At 48.9% G+C, this 12,885-nt stretch overlaps 1 protein-coding gene across 2 annotated transcripts in view; it reads left to right on the plus strand.

Annotated features, from left to right (window-relative positions):
• LOC147107203 (uncharacterized) overlaps window positions 1-12,885 on the plus strand; it is a 145,844-nt gene that overhangs the window by 40,192 nt on the left and 92,767 nt on the right. For both annotated transcript variants that reach the window (XM_086008379.1, XM_086008380.1), the window contains exons 5-6: window positions 4,433-4,494; window positions 10,269-10,329. In XM_086008379.1, coding sequence (XP_085864505.1) covers window positions 4,433-4,494; window positions 10,269-10,329 — 123 coding nt within the window. The remainder of the gene's footprint in view (window positions 1-4,432; window positions 4,495-10,268; window positions 10,330-12,885) is intronic.

Here is a 12,885-nt window from a genome sequence, read left to right on the forward strand (position 1 = left end):
GGTGGCCGTCTTCCAACGGGCAATGGATAGCCTAGTCAAACAGGAGAACTTAACGGACACTTTTCCATATCTGGATAATATCATCATTGCTGGTCATGACCAGAAGGAGCATGATGCCAACATCCAGAAATTTCTTGATGTTCTCCGTCGTTGCAACTTAACCTTAAGTGAGTCCAAATCCGTGAAATCAGTACCATCAGTCAACATCCTTGGCTACTGGGTGGGCAATGGTATCATGAAACCGGATCCGGAGCGACTTCGTCTGCTTCAGGAGCTCCCTCCTCCTACGAATCTCGGCTCTCTTCGCCGGGCCCTCGGCATGTTCACCTATTATACGAAGTGGATACCCCACTTTTCCGACAAGATCCAACGCCTGCTTCACGCGAAGTCATTTCCGTTGAAGGCAATGGCTATTTCAGCTTTCGACCTCCTCACGCAACAACTGGAAAAAGCCACGCTTCGTTCCATCGATGAAAATCTCCCTTTCGTGGTCGAGTGCAATGCATCGGTTGTGGCGATCTCGGCTACCTTGAATCAAGGTAGTCGACCCGTTGCATTTCTGTCCAGAACTTTGCAGGGTAGCGAGCTCCATTATCCTCCTGTCGAGAAGGAGGCTACGGCTATCATCGAAGTAGTACGTAAATGGAGTCATTTTCTCGCTCGTCACCATTTCACACTTATAACTGATCAGCGCTCCGTGGCCTTTATGCTGGATAACCGGAAACGCACTAAGATCAAGAATAACAAAATACAACTCTGGAGGATGGAATTGGCCGCCTTTGGCTACACCATACATTATCGACCTGGCAAAGAGAATGTGGCCCCGGATACCCTCACGCGGGCATTCTGCTTTTCCATGTCAACTTCGACTCTGGCGGATCTTCATACTGACTTATGCCATCCTGGCGTTACCTGTATGTTACACTTTGTGTGATCTAAAAATCTCCCATTTTCTACGGAAGACGTGAGAAAAACATGCTTCACTTGTAGGATTTGCGCGGAATTAAAACCGCAATTATTCCGTCCGTCGGATGGCTCGCTCATACACGCTATGCAGCCTATGCAGCGACTCAGCATTGACTTTAAAGGGCCACTACCTCCCTCAACGCGAAACACCTACTTACTGACTATGGTGGACGAATATTCACACTTTCCCTTTGCTTTCCCTACCCCAATATGCTTACTTCCACAGTGATCAAATGCCTCGATCAGGTCTTTTCCCTTTGCGGTACGGCCAATTTCACCCACTCTGATCGGGGTCCCTCCTTCATGTCAAGCGAACTCAAAGTTATCTTTCCCAACGGGGAATCGTCACAAGTAGAACAATACCGTATCATCCTATTGGAAACGGACAGGTTGAGAGATATAACGCTATCATTTGGAACGCTGTTCGTCTTGCACTGAGGTCACACAACCTATCAGACCAGCAGTGGGAAACTATGCTCCCTGAGACATTGCATTCCATCAGGTCTCTTCTTTCTACATCCACCAACGCTACTCCTCACGAACGATTCTTCGGGTTCCAGCGTTGCTCCACTCATGGGACGTCCCTACCATCATGGTTGGCAGCTACTGGCCCCGTGCTGCTCCGAAGATTCGTCCGATCCTCTAAGAGTGATCCCCTCATTGATGAAGTGGAACTGACGGATGTCATTCCCACGTACGCATACGTGCGGTACCCTGATGGCCGGGAATCCGCAGTGTCACTCCGGGATCTGGCTCCCTGCCCAACTGGTCACACGGACCCAATCGATGGTGGGACCCATATCAATGACGCCGATACCCTGCGCTCCTCTGAGGATGATGCCCTACCCGGGACATCAAGGGATCTGCCAGCTATTCTGCCGGATCAACCCGGGGAACAGAGTGCTCCCCGCGGGATGGCCACCTGAAGCCAGGATGCCGGTCAGTCACCGACTACTGAGCAGGGTGAAGGCAGCTCTGCGCCTGTGGGGGTCCGTACCCGGAGCCACGATCTCCCCAGTCCCCCTCGGGTCGATCAAGGCGACACGGACTCTGCCAGCCCGCTGGTACGAACTAAGCGACCCAGGGACCAAAACACGGTCCGAGGAGACGTGACTTCCGGTCTCCAACAGAGATCCAAACAGCTGCGTCTATTCTTAGTCCGACTAGTTCGGTAAAAAGAAGCCGCCGGACTTCCAATCTTTCAGGCGGGAAGAATGACATAAATCGTGCCATTCATGTAGAAATGACTCATGAAATATACTGGGTGGCCTGCTGGTGGCGCTGTCCAGGGAGAGTATAAATACTCAGGCATAGGCCCAGCTTGCTCAGGACATTTTGTAAACGAACTAGTGAAGGATAACTAGACCTCCATGTTGTGAAACAGTCGATTAAAGCCTTGTTTAATACTCTGACCAAGTGCCTAGTAGTTTTCTTATGTCAGTATTTTTTATACTTCATAGAATCATAGAACGATACAGCACTGAAGGAGGCCATTCAGCCCATCGTGCCTGTGCCGGCTCTTTGAAAGAGCTCTCCAATTAGTCCCACTCCCCCCTGCTTTTTCCCCATAGCTCTGCACATTTTTTCCCTCCAAGTATTTATCCAATTCCCTTTTGAAAGTTACTATTGAATCTGCTTCCTTTCAGGCAGCGCATCCCAGATCACAACAACTCGCTGCGTAAAAAAATGTTTCCTCCTGTCGCCTCTGATTCTTTTGCCAAATTACCTTCAATCTGTGTCCTCCGGTTACTGACCTTCCTGCCACTGGAAACAGTTTCTGATCTGGGGATGTAGGTGACGTTGGCACAGCTGGCATTTAATGCCCATTCTCGTTGCCCTCAGAAGGCACTGGGTTTTCTCAATGAACCTCTGCAGTTCCTGTAGACCCACACGGGAATTCCACCAATGGATCCAATTGTACACGTGCTGCCGAATGTGGACCTGTGTCATACAGAACAGGCAGGTCCTGGGTCCCAGCTCTGGTCTCTGCTACACTAACTGACCTCTCCTCGGGTCTGATGGTAAAGATTGTCCCTCCTCCCGGTGACCTTGGAAAGAAAATCGGCCAGGGTTTCTGCTCATTGAAACTTATAAAATTCTAACCGGACTAGACAGACTAGATGCAGGAAGGATGTTCCCGATAGTCGGGGGAGTCCAGAACCAGGGGTCACAGTCTAAGGATAAGGGGTAAGCCATTTAGGACAGAGATGAGGAGGAATTTCTTCACCCAGAGAGTGGTGAACCTGTGGGATTCTCTACCACACAAGGCAGTTGAGGCCAATTCATTAAATATATTCAAGAAGGAGTTAAATATATTTCTTAAGGCTAAGGGGATCAAGGGATATGGGGAGAAAGCAGGGACAGGATACTGAATTTGGATGATCAGCCATGATCGCATTAAATGGCAGAACAGGCTCGAGGGGCCGAATGGCCTACTCCTGCTCCTATCTTCTATGCTTCTATGCTCCTGTTCCAAACCGAATCGGTACGGATGTTGGTGAGGACACGATGGGATTCAGTTGCAATGCATTGCATGATAGAATAGCCTCTGGACATTCTTGGAGCATTAGAACAGGGTTAGGCCATTCAGCCCCTCGAACCTGCTCCACTATTCAGTTAGATGATGGCTGACCTCCACCTCGACTCCATTTACCCGCCCTTGCTCCATATCCCTCGATACCCTTACCCAACAAAAATCTGTCAATCTCAATCTTGAAAGCTCCAATTGACCCCCAGTATCCACAGCTTTTTGGGGCCAGAGTTCCCGATTTCCACCACCCTTTGTGTGAAGAAGTGCTTCCTGTCTTCACCCCTGAACGGCCTGGCTCTAATTTTAAGGTTATGCCCCCTTGTTCTGGAATTCCGCCCCACCCCCCCACCAGAGGAAATTGTTTCTCTGTATTTACACTATCGAATTGTTTTACCATTTTAAACATCTTGGTCAGATCACCCCACGAGCTCCTAAACTCAAGGGAATACAAGCCAAGGGCTGTTTAGACTGACACTTGAAGAATGTTCATTTGTTTCAGGTGCTGCGGTGACTTAATATCTGCAGAACCCTAACCCAGCACCCTTCAGCACATTCCGAGGCTGGGGAGAGATAGAAAACGGGGACTAAATAACAGCTCGTATTATTACAAAATATTTACAGCACAGAAATAGGCCATTCGGCCCAACAGCTCCGTGCCGGTGTTTATGCTCCACACCAGCCCCCTCCCACCCCTCTTCATCTCACCCCATCACCATATCCTTCTATTCTTTTCTCTCTCATGTGTTTATCTCGCTTCCCCTTAAATGCATCTATAATATTCGCCTCAACCACTCCCTGTGGTAGCGAGTTCCACATTCTCACCACTCTCTGGGTAAAGAAGTTTCTCCTGAATTCCCTATTGGATTTATTAGTGACTGTACTGTATTATCTGGCTGTATTTTGTGTTTTTCAGTGTCTTTGATGCTTGTTTCACAGGACATCTGGTGATCAAGCACGTGCGGATATGAGAGAACATCCTTACATTCCATCGGTGGACAGTAAGTGAAACTTTGCAGATGTCACTCGGTGTCACATTAACTACTGGGGCCTTTTTTTTCCCCGCAGGAGCAAGGAAGGTTAAGGGAGGATCTAATTGAGATTTTCAAAATTATAAACGGTTTTCAGAGAGTAAATGCTGAAGGATTGTTTCCATGTGGTTGATGAATTCACACGGGCACAGCCTGAGGATCAGCACTGGGGGAACAAAGGAGGAAGTCAGAGCATCTTTCTGCTCCACAGGGTTTTTGGGATATGGAATGTTTCATCACAAGTGGCTATTTCTAAAAGAACTGTATCCTTCACCACTCCCATCATCATTTTGAACACCTCTATTAAATTTCCCCATAACCTTCTCTGCTCTAAGGAGAACAACCCCAGCTTCTCCAGTCTCTCCACATGACTAAAGTTCGTCATCCCTGATAAATCTCCTCTGCACCCTCACCAAGGCCGTGACATCCTTCCTAAAGCGTGGTGCCTACAATTGGACACAATAAGAACATAAAAACACAAGAAATAGGAGCAGGAGTCGGCCCTTCGAGCCTGCTCCGCCATTCAATGAGATCATGGCTGATCTTCTGCCTCAACTCCATTCACCGGCCCTATCGCCATACCTCTTGATGCCCTTACTAGTCAGAAATCTATCGACTTCTGTTTTGAATATACCCAACGACTGAGCTTCCACAGCCCTCTGGGGTAGAGAATTCCAAAGATTCACCACCCTCTGTGTGAAGAAATACTCCAGCTGGGGTCTAACCAGCGTTTGATAAAGGTTTAGCTAATCGTCCTTGCTTTTGTACTCTATGGGCTCGAATTTCATCGGGCCGTTGAGGCGGGATTGGAGGCGTGTGGGGGGTTAAAATTGCAAAATCTGGCGGGCGGGCCCAACCCCGCCTCCTTCCCGCTTCCAAGCAATTTTCATTAAATCATGTCTACTGGTCCCGTCTCCATCCCGCCTCCAAGAGGCGGGATAGGCCTTTAAGGCCCTTAACAAGCACTAAATTGCCTCTATAATGCCATTTTGATAGGCCTTGGTGATTTTAACCCTTTTCCCACGTGAAGCACGCCTGTTCTGAAACACGACGGTGAAACCTGGCGGGAGCACAATTGGATTGCTGACTATCAGCTGCAGCTCAACCATTAAAGAGGAGATTTGATCAGCCATCATTTGCAGGTGGCAGGACTTTGTTGTCTCAGGTCTGGGGAAACTTTTAGAAGGCACAACCACAGCTGTGGAATTTTGGAGCCTGACACCCATCTCCAGTGTGACCTCCTGGGAAACCCCTCTTGCCACCTTGACTGAGGCATATACCAGAAGCATGGGAGCCATTTATTTCCTTCCCTTCTGGACATCAGATGAGGACGAAGACCAGCCGCGGCACCAGCAGAACCATGAACAGCAGCAGCACCAACAGCAGCAGCACCAACAGGAGCGTCAAGCTGCTGCTCACCCACCTGAAGCTGCACAGGCCAGAAGGGGCCAGCGCATGGAAGCCAGTCGGCACAGGAGATACCCCCCAAACAGGGTCTACAGACACAGGGTCAACTACCTCAACATGTCTGAGCAGCAGTGCCAAAGGCGGCTCCGACTTTCGCGAGAGGTAGTGGGTGACATCTGCGCAATGCTGCAACAAGACCTGGAGCCCAGAGGACCAGGTGGACAACCCTTACCAGTGGCCGTCAAAGTCACCACCACACTCAACTTTTTTGCCTCAGGCTCATTCCAGGGATCAGCAGCAGACATCAGCGGCATCTCCCAGGCGGCCGCACACACTTGCATCACGCAGGTAACCGATGCTCTCTTCGCCATCGCGCACAATCACATCCATTTCACCAAGGATCGAGCAAGTGTCACGGCGCGTGCGGTTGGATTAGCTCATCTGGCAGGCTTTCCAAGGGTGCAGGGCGTCGTTGACTGCACACATGTGGCCCTTAAGGCACCCCATCGCAATCCAGGTACTTTTGTTAACCGCAAGGGCTTCCACTCCCTTAACGTTCAGCTGGTGCGTGACCACAAGAAGGAAATTTTGCATGTTTGTGCCAAGTACCCTGGCAGTTGCCATGACTCCTTCATACTGTGCCAGTCTAATGTGCCTCCGCTATTCAGTCCGCCAGACCAACTTAACGGATGGCTACTTGGAGACGAGGGCTATCCCCTGAGGACGTGGCTAATGACGCCATTGAGGAGCCCATCCAACGAAGCTGAGGAGAGCTACAACTCCAGCCACATGTCCACCAGAGCCATAATTGGGAAAACCATCGGTTTGCTGAAGATGTGCTTCAGATGCCTGGATAGATCAGGTGGAGCCCTGCAGTACTCAGTAGCCAGGGTCTCCAGAATCGTCGTGGTTTGCTGTGCACTTCACAACATGGCACAGCATTGTGGCTTGCAGATTCCTGAGGACCAAGTGGCTCGTCACATATCCTTCTCAGATGAGGAGGAGGAGAGCGAAAACGAACATCTTGCAGAGGCCCATCAACCAGCAGCAGCAGTATGCGAGAACATTGCTGCTCGGGATGCAAGGAACGCACTCATCTTGGCCAGATTTGCTTAGCCTAGCCAAGCAAGCACTTTTGCCTCGCAGCTTCTTACCTGAGCATCGACAATGGCCAAGAACCAGCGGATTCCTAGCAATTTGACCACCACACTGACAATTGCAAGTAATCCTAAGCCCTCAATGTGGAAGTCCCATTCGCGAAATGACACACGCCACAACTACAGCAGTAGCCATCAGATTTTTTTATTTACAGTAATCATCTGATGGTTTTTTAACATAAAACTTCAATTTTCACCCAAGTGACTACCCTTGTGACTATTTGTGCACTATCTTTCTCTTACGCGTGCTCCTACGTGGTGCTTCCCCTGTGGCTCCAGCAGATGTGGAGGCCCCTTGCTCACTTTCCTGCTGCTCCTGTCTCGACACCTTTGGCGGGCGTCCTCTGGGGTTGCGAACCTGTGAGGATCTCGGCAACAGTCTGCTGCTCCTGCGGCTGTGCAGGGGTTGAGACGCCGATCTCAGTTGGGTGTGGACTCTGGTGTGGCTCTGACCGAGGGCTCTGCAGTGGCATGGAAGTGTGAGCGCTTGGAGAGGAGCCCCCACTTCCTTGATGTCTGCCACCAACTTCCCTCTCATGGGTCAGGTCCACCTCAGCGCTTGCAAGTGGATTGAGAGCACTTTGCTGCACATCAGGGGGGTCATGGGGACCCGTATCTGCTCTGGAAGTCCTACTCAGAAGGACTTCAATGAAGGTCTGGTTTCTCTGCTCAATAGATGCCCATCGCTCCTCCAGAGATGTCATTCTATTCTGAACACTCACCATGTTTTCTGCACTCTTGCGACTTATTTCCTCTATGGTCGCAGCCATCCTCTCGTCTACTGTAGCCATCCTTTCGACGGAGGTTGCCATCATTTGCACGGAGGTTGCCATCCTTTCCGTGGTGATGCGTTCATGCGCCAATGACTCCACAAAGGCTCTGCTCATGTTCGCAATGGACTCCTCCATTCGCTCCACATTCACAGTGACCCTGGAGACAAAACTTGCCAGAGACTCCTGCATCTGTTCCTGGAGTTCCAGCCCCGCTGATCTTATGGATGGACCCAGAGGCAGAGGGTCGACATGCAGCTGAGTCGAACTGGGAAAGTCCTGCGCCCTCCGACTAGGACTCTCCACTGCTGTCCCTGTCTCCACAATCTGCTGATGCTCACTTGTGAGCTGTGATACACCAGGTGACAACACTACTCTATCTTGCGATGTTCCCTCCGAGCTCTGAGTGTCTGCGCAGGTGCTGGGTGCGGTGAATTCTGCTGACGCTGCGCCCTCAGAGGTTGCAGCTTCCTCTGAGGAGTCTTGAGGCTCATGCTCCTCCTCCTGGACAGTGGGGATGGGTGCTTGCGATGGTCCTGTGGGGGAGTAAAGGAAAGAGTCAGAGATGTGAGGCCAAGGTAACATGCACATTGCATATTGCAGATGATCATAAGTCCATCTGTTAGAGCTTCAGAATCATTATCAGCGACTCATGCAATGTCATTGAGAGAGATGGAAAACTCTTCTGTCACCAGCTTGCTGTGATGCGCCCGTCTGTCCGTCCCCCACTGGCGCCTCATCCTCCACTCCCACGATCTCCAGGACCGCCTCCTCCCAGGTGGTGAGCTGGGCTACTGAGGGTGGCCCTCCTCCTGTCCTCGCTCATTCTCTTTTATTGTGAGCTCTCTTTTCCTGCAATGAGGGAGACAAGTGGAGTTTGAGTGAGAATGAAGGAGTGAGTGTAGAGAATCCATAGCATAGATGCTTAGAAGGAGACAAAGATGGAGTGAGATGGCAAGACCAAGAGCCCTCCCTGTGTGTTGTCAGTTGTTAAGATAGCATCAGAGTGATAGGGAGTGTGAGGGCTGCATAGTCGAATAGTTAGGTGAATGTGACCAGAGAGAGAGAGGGAATGGATAAGGGTACATGGATGTCAGTGTCAAGTGGGATGTGGAGGAAGAGATTGCTAAAGCTGAGTGCTGGTGAGGAGAGGCAATGGGGATCAGATTGAGGGTGATGGGAAATTCATACTCACTTTTCCAGTGCGCAGAAGGTCAGGAAACCTCTTCCTGCACTGAAGCCAGGTTCTGCGGGTTACTGATAATGAGTTGACCTCCTCTGCCACCTGGATCCACACAGCCTTGGTTTGCTGGGGAGGCTTCTTCCTCCCTGAAGAAGGGAAGAGCACCTCTTTATTTGCTCTTGCTCCCTCAACTAAAGCCTGCAGGGCAACGTCATCAAAGCGGGGTGCAGACCTAGGTCTCTGGCTGGCCATTCTTCCTGCAGGTGCCTCTAATATGCAAGGGCAAAAGCTTGGCAGTCTGCAGAAGAAGCAAGGCTTGTTGCAGACCTTAAATGCAGCAGCAATGATGACGTCATCGGAGGCGACTTTCAGACTGGAAAAACTCATTGGCCATGGGTTCCCACACGTTGGAACTCAATTGGCCAATTAAGTTAAAATGGCATCATTTTCCCACATCGATTTAGAATTGGGTGGCTAACACAAAATGCGGATTACACGACCCCAGCCCGCCCCTGAATCAAAATCCAGCCTTATGCCTCTATTTATAAAGTCCAGGATCCCATATGCTTTTTTAACAGCATTCTCAACTTGTCCGGCCACCTTCAAAGATTTGTTTACTTCAGTGGAACTTTTCCATAGAGGATGAATTCACTATCCCACACATAACAAGAACATAAAGACCATTTGCTTTCCTAATTGCTTGCTGTACCTGCCTGTTAACTTTCAGTGATTCGTGTACAAGGACACCCAGGTCCCTCTGAACACCAACATTTCCCAATCTCTCACCATTTAAAAAATATTCTGCTTTTCTATTTTTTCTACCAAAGTGGATAACTTCACATTTCTCCACATGATATTCCATTTGCCATGTTCTTGCCCACTCACTTAGCCTGTCTATATCCCCTTGAAGCCTCTTTGCATCCTCCTCACAACTTACATTCCCACCCAGCAGATTGGCAGTAATTAGTAAATGGGTTAATTTGTTAACCACAGTGATAACCCATGGCAGGTAGAAGTAGCAGTGTTGCCAGGCCTCTGATTGTGGCATTTACAAAGCCCCGTTGGCACATTTCTGTTTTAAGGATATAATTTCAGTGGTTCATGAACTGTTGTATCAAAATGGTTTAAGGAAAAGTTCCAGGAACTATTCAATTTGCGCAAACTAATTCAAAGGGGTTTCTGTTCCAGCGTTTCCTCTAAAATTTTTATAATTTTTCTTCTTAAAAGGAGAGGAAAGACCTTGTGTGGTACCAGGGGCACTGGAGGAAGAAACGGATGGCACCAAAATGTATGTATTTGTTTTTATTCATTCACGGGAGGTGCTGAGTAAGCCCGCATTTATTGCCCATCAGAAGGTGGTGGTGAGGAGCCGCCGCCTTGACAACTGAGTGGGCCATTTCAGAGTCGACCACATTGCTGTGGGTCTGGAGTCACATATAGGCCAGACCGGGTAAGGACGGCAGATTTCCTTCCCTAAAGGACATCAGTGAACCAGTTGGGTTTTTACGACAATCCGGTAGTTTCATGGTCACCATTACTGACACTAGCTGTTTATTCCAGATTTATTTAATTAACTGAATTTAAATTCCCCAGCTGCCGTGGTGGGATTTGAACTCACGACTGGATCATTAGTCCAGGCCTCTGGATTGCTAGTCCCATAACATAACCACTATACTACCGTTCCCGATTCAACCAAATTGTTTCAGGAGTAAAACCACCGAAAACTTCGATGAAGTGTTTCTACGTACAAGTATTTTTGTTTGTAGAGGTTAAGAATCCTGCGTCATTTTAGTTATGTCTTTGCCAGGAAACTGGAAAAGATCTGCTTTTGTCTTTTTCGAGATGGTATCCCTCCCATTGCAATACTGACTAGGGGGGGCACGGTGGCATAGTGGTTAGCACTGTTGCCTCACAGCGCCAGGGACCCGGGTTCAAATCCGGCCTTGGGTGACTGACTGTGTGGAGTTTGCACATTCTCCCCGTGTCTGCGTGGGTTTTCTCCGGGTGCTCCGGTTTCCTCCCACAGTCCAAAGATGTGCGGGTTAGGTTGATTTGGCTATGATAAATTGACCCTTAGTGTTAGGGGGATTAAATGCGTGGGGTTATGGGGATAGGGTGGGATATGTGTCGGTGCAGGCTCGATGGGCCAAAATGGCCTCTATCTGCACTGTGGGGGTTCTGTGTGATTCTGTGTGTGAGGAAGGATCAGGAAAGGGGTCTGGGAGTCCCGGGCCACACCTGGGATATTCATACCTGGCCTTGGGGTGGCTTTTAGTTAGGATCAAGAAACTAGGGCTTTTTTTTTTACATTGGTGGAGGATAGAGTTTATGGGGATATGACTGAGGCTTTTAAAATGATGAAGGGAATCTGGAATGTGCTGCCTGAAAGGGCGGTGGAAGCAGATTCAGCAGTAACTTTCAAAAGGGAATTGGATAAATACTCGGAGGGGAAACGTTTGCAGGGCTATGGGGAGAGAGCAGGGGGAGCAATGTTCCCTTTAAACCGCGCGGCCGCGCAGCACTCCCGCGCAGCCGGCTTGCTGTCTTTTAAATAGAAAAACTGCGCATGCACGGCATGAATGGGCCGTGCAGCCCGTTACAGGGGCCATGGGACCCCCCTCCCTCCCAAAACATTACAGGGAACATTGCAGGGGGGGAGTGGGACTAACTGGAGAGCTCTTTCAAAGAGCCGGCACAGGCACGATGGGCCGAATGGCCTCCCTCTGTGCTGCATCATTGTATGATACTATGAAGAGTTTTGGTATGGGTGGATAGGTTATTTCAGCCAGATACAGAGACAGCCAGCACAATATAGCCACAAACGGGCACCATTTGTTGCAGATATTTAAAAAAAAAATCAATACAATTACAAGGAAACTAAAAATGAGAATTGCTTTAACCATCACCTGGAAAATTAATGGAAGGGATTTTTCTTTTACAATATAATAAGGCCTTTGAAGATTTGCTTCCAGTTTCTGCAGCAAACCCTAACTTGAAGAAACACATTCCCAAGTCTCACGACACCCACTGCTCCACACTGTGCTTTTGGCATTTAAAAAAAAAGTATTGATCGCTGGGCGGGAGCGGCAGAAGGAATTCCACAAAGCTAAACTATTTGACTTTGGCTAAGGGGATCAATATTCAGAATCCAGCAAATCTGGACAACAAACGGAACACTATAAATTACCTGTGGCTTTGCAAATCATTTCAAGCACTGGAGCCAGAATGAAGTTATTTTAAATAAACTACCTCCTCACTTCAATTCTAACTGCTCCTACATCGGAACAGTAGGAGGCCATTCAGCCCCTCCAGTCTGTTCCACCATTCATTCAGATCAAGGCTGATCTGTACTTTAACCCCATCTACCCACCTTGGTTCCGTAACCCTTAATACCCTTACCCAACAAAAATCTATCAATCTCAGTTTTGAAATTTTCAATTGACCCCCCCAGCCTCAAAAGTTTTTTGGGGGAGAGAGTTCCAGATTTCCACCACCCTTTGTGTGAAGAAGTGCTGAAGGGATATTTACTAGTCCTAGCCCCTTTGGGGTTATCCCAGATCAAGCGTATTTCTCAGACGTTCACTTTCCACTAAAATTTGAGGTAGCCGAATCCTAAAGACGCTTAATTGGGTCTAAAGGTCTGGGCTATCTCTCCCTAAAGGAAAGGAACAACCCGAGAATGTTACCGTCCTCCAGATAGCGCTTTTAATAAGTTTAGCCAGACTGTAAGTCCCGGATATTATGAGGGTCCAGAGAACTCCTTCAGAATTCTGTAACTCTTCACCAAAGTGTGTACAGAGATTGAGTTCGCAAGTTATTGATACAGAAGACTTATGTGAGACAA

This window comes from Somniosus microcephalus, chromosome 15, assembly GCF_052327205.1.
Source record: "Somniosus microcephalus isolate GS21.2 chromosome 15, FLI_Smic_1.0, whole genome shotgun sequence".
Classification (NCBI taxonomy): domain Eukaryota; kingdom Metazoa; phylum Chordata; class Chondrichthyes; order Squaliformes; family Somniosidae; genus Somniosus; species Somniosus microcephalus.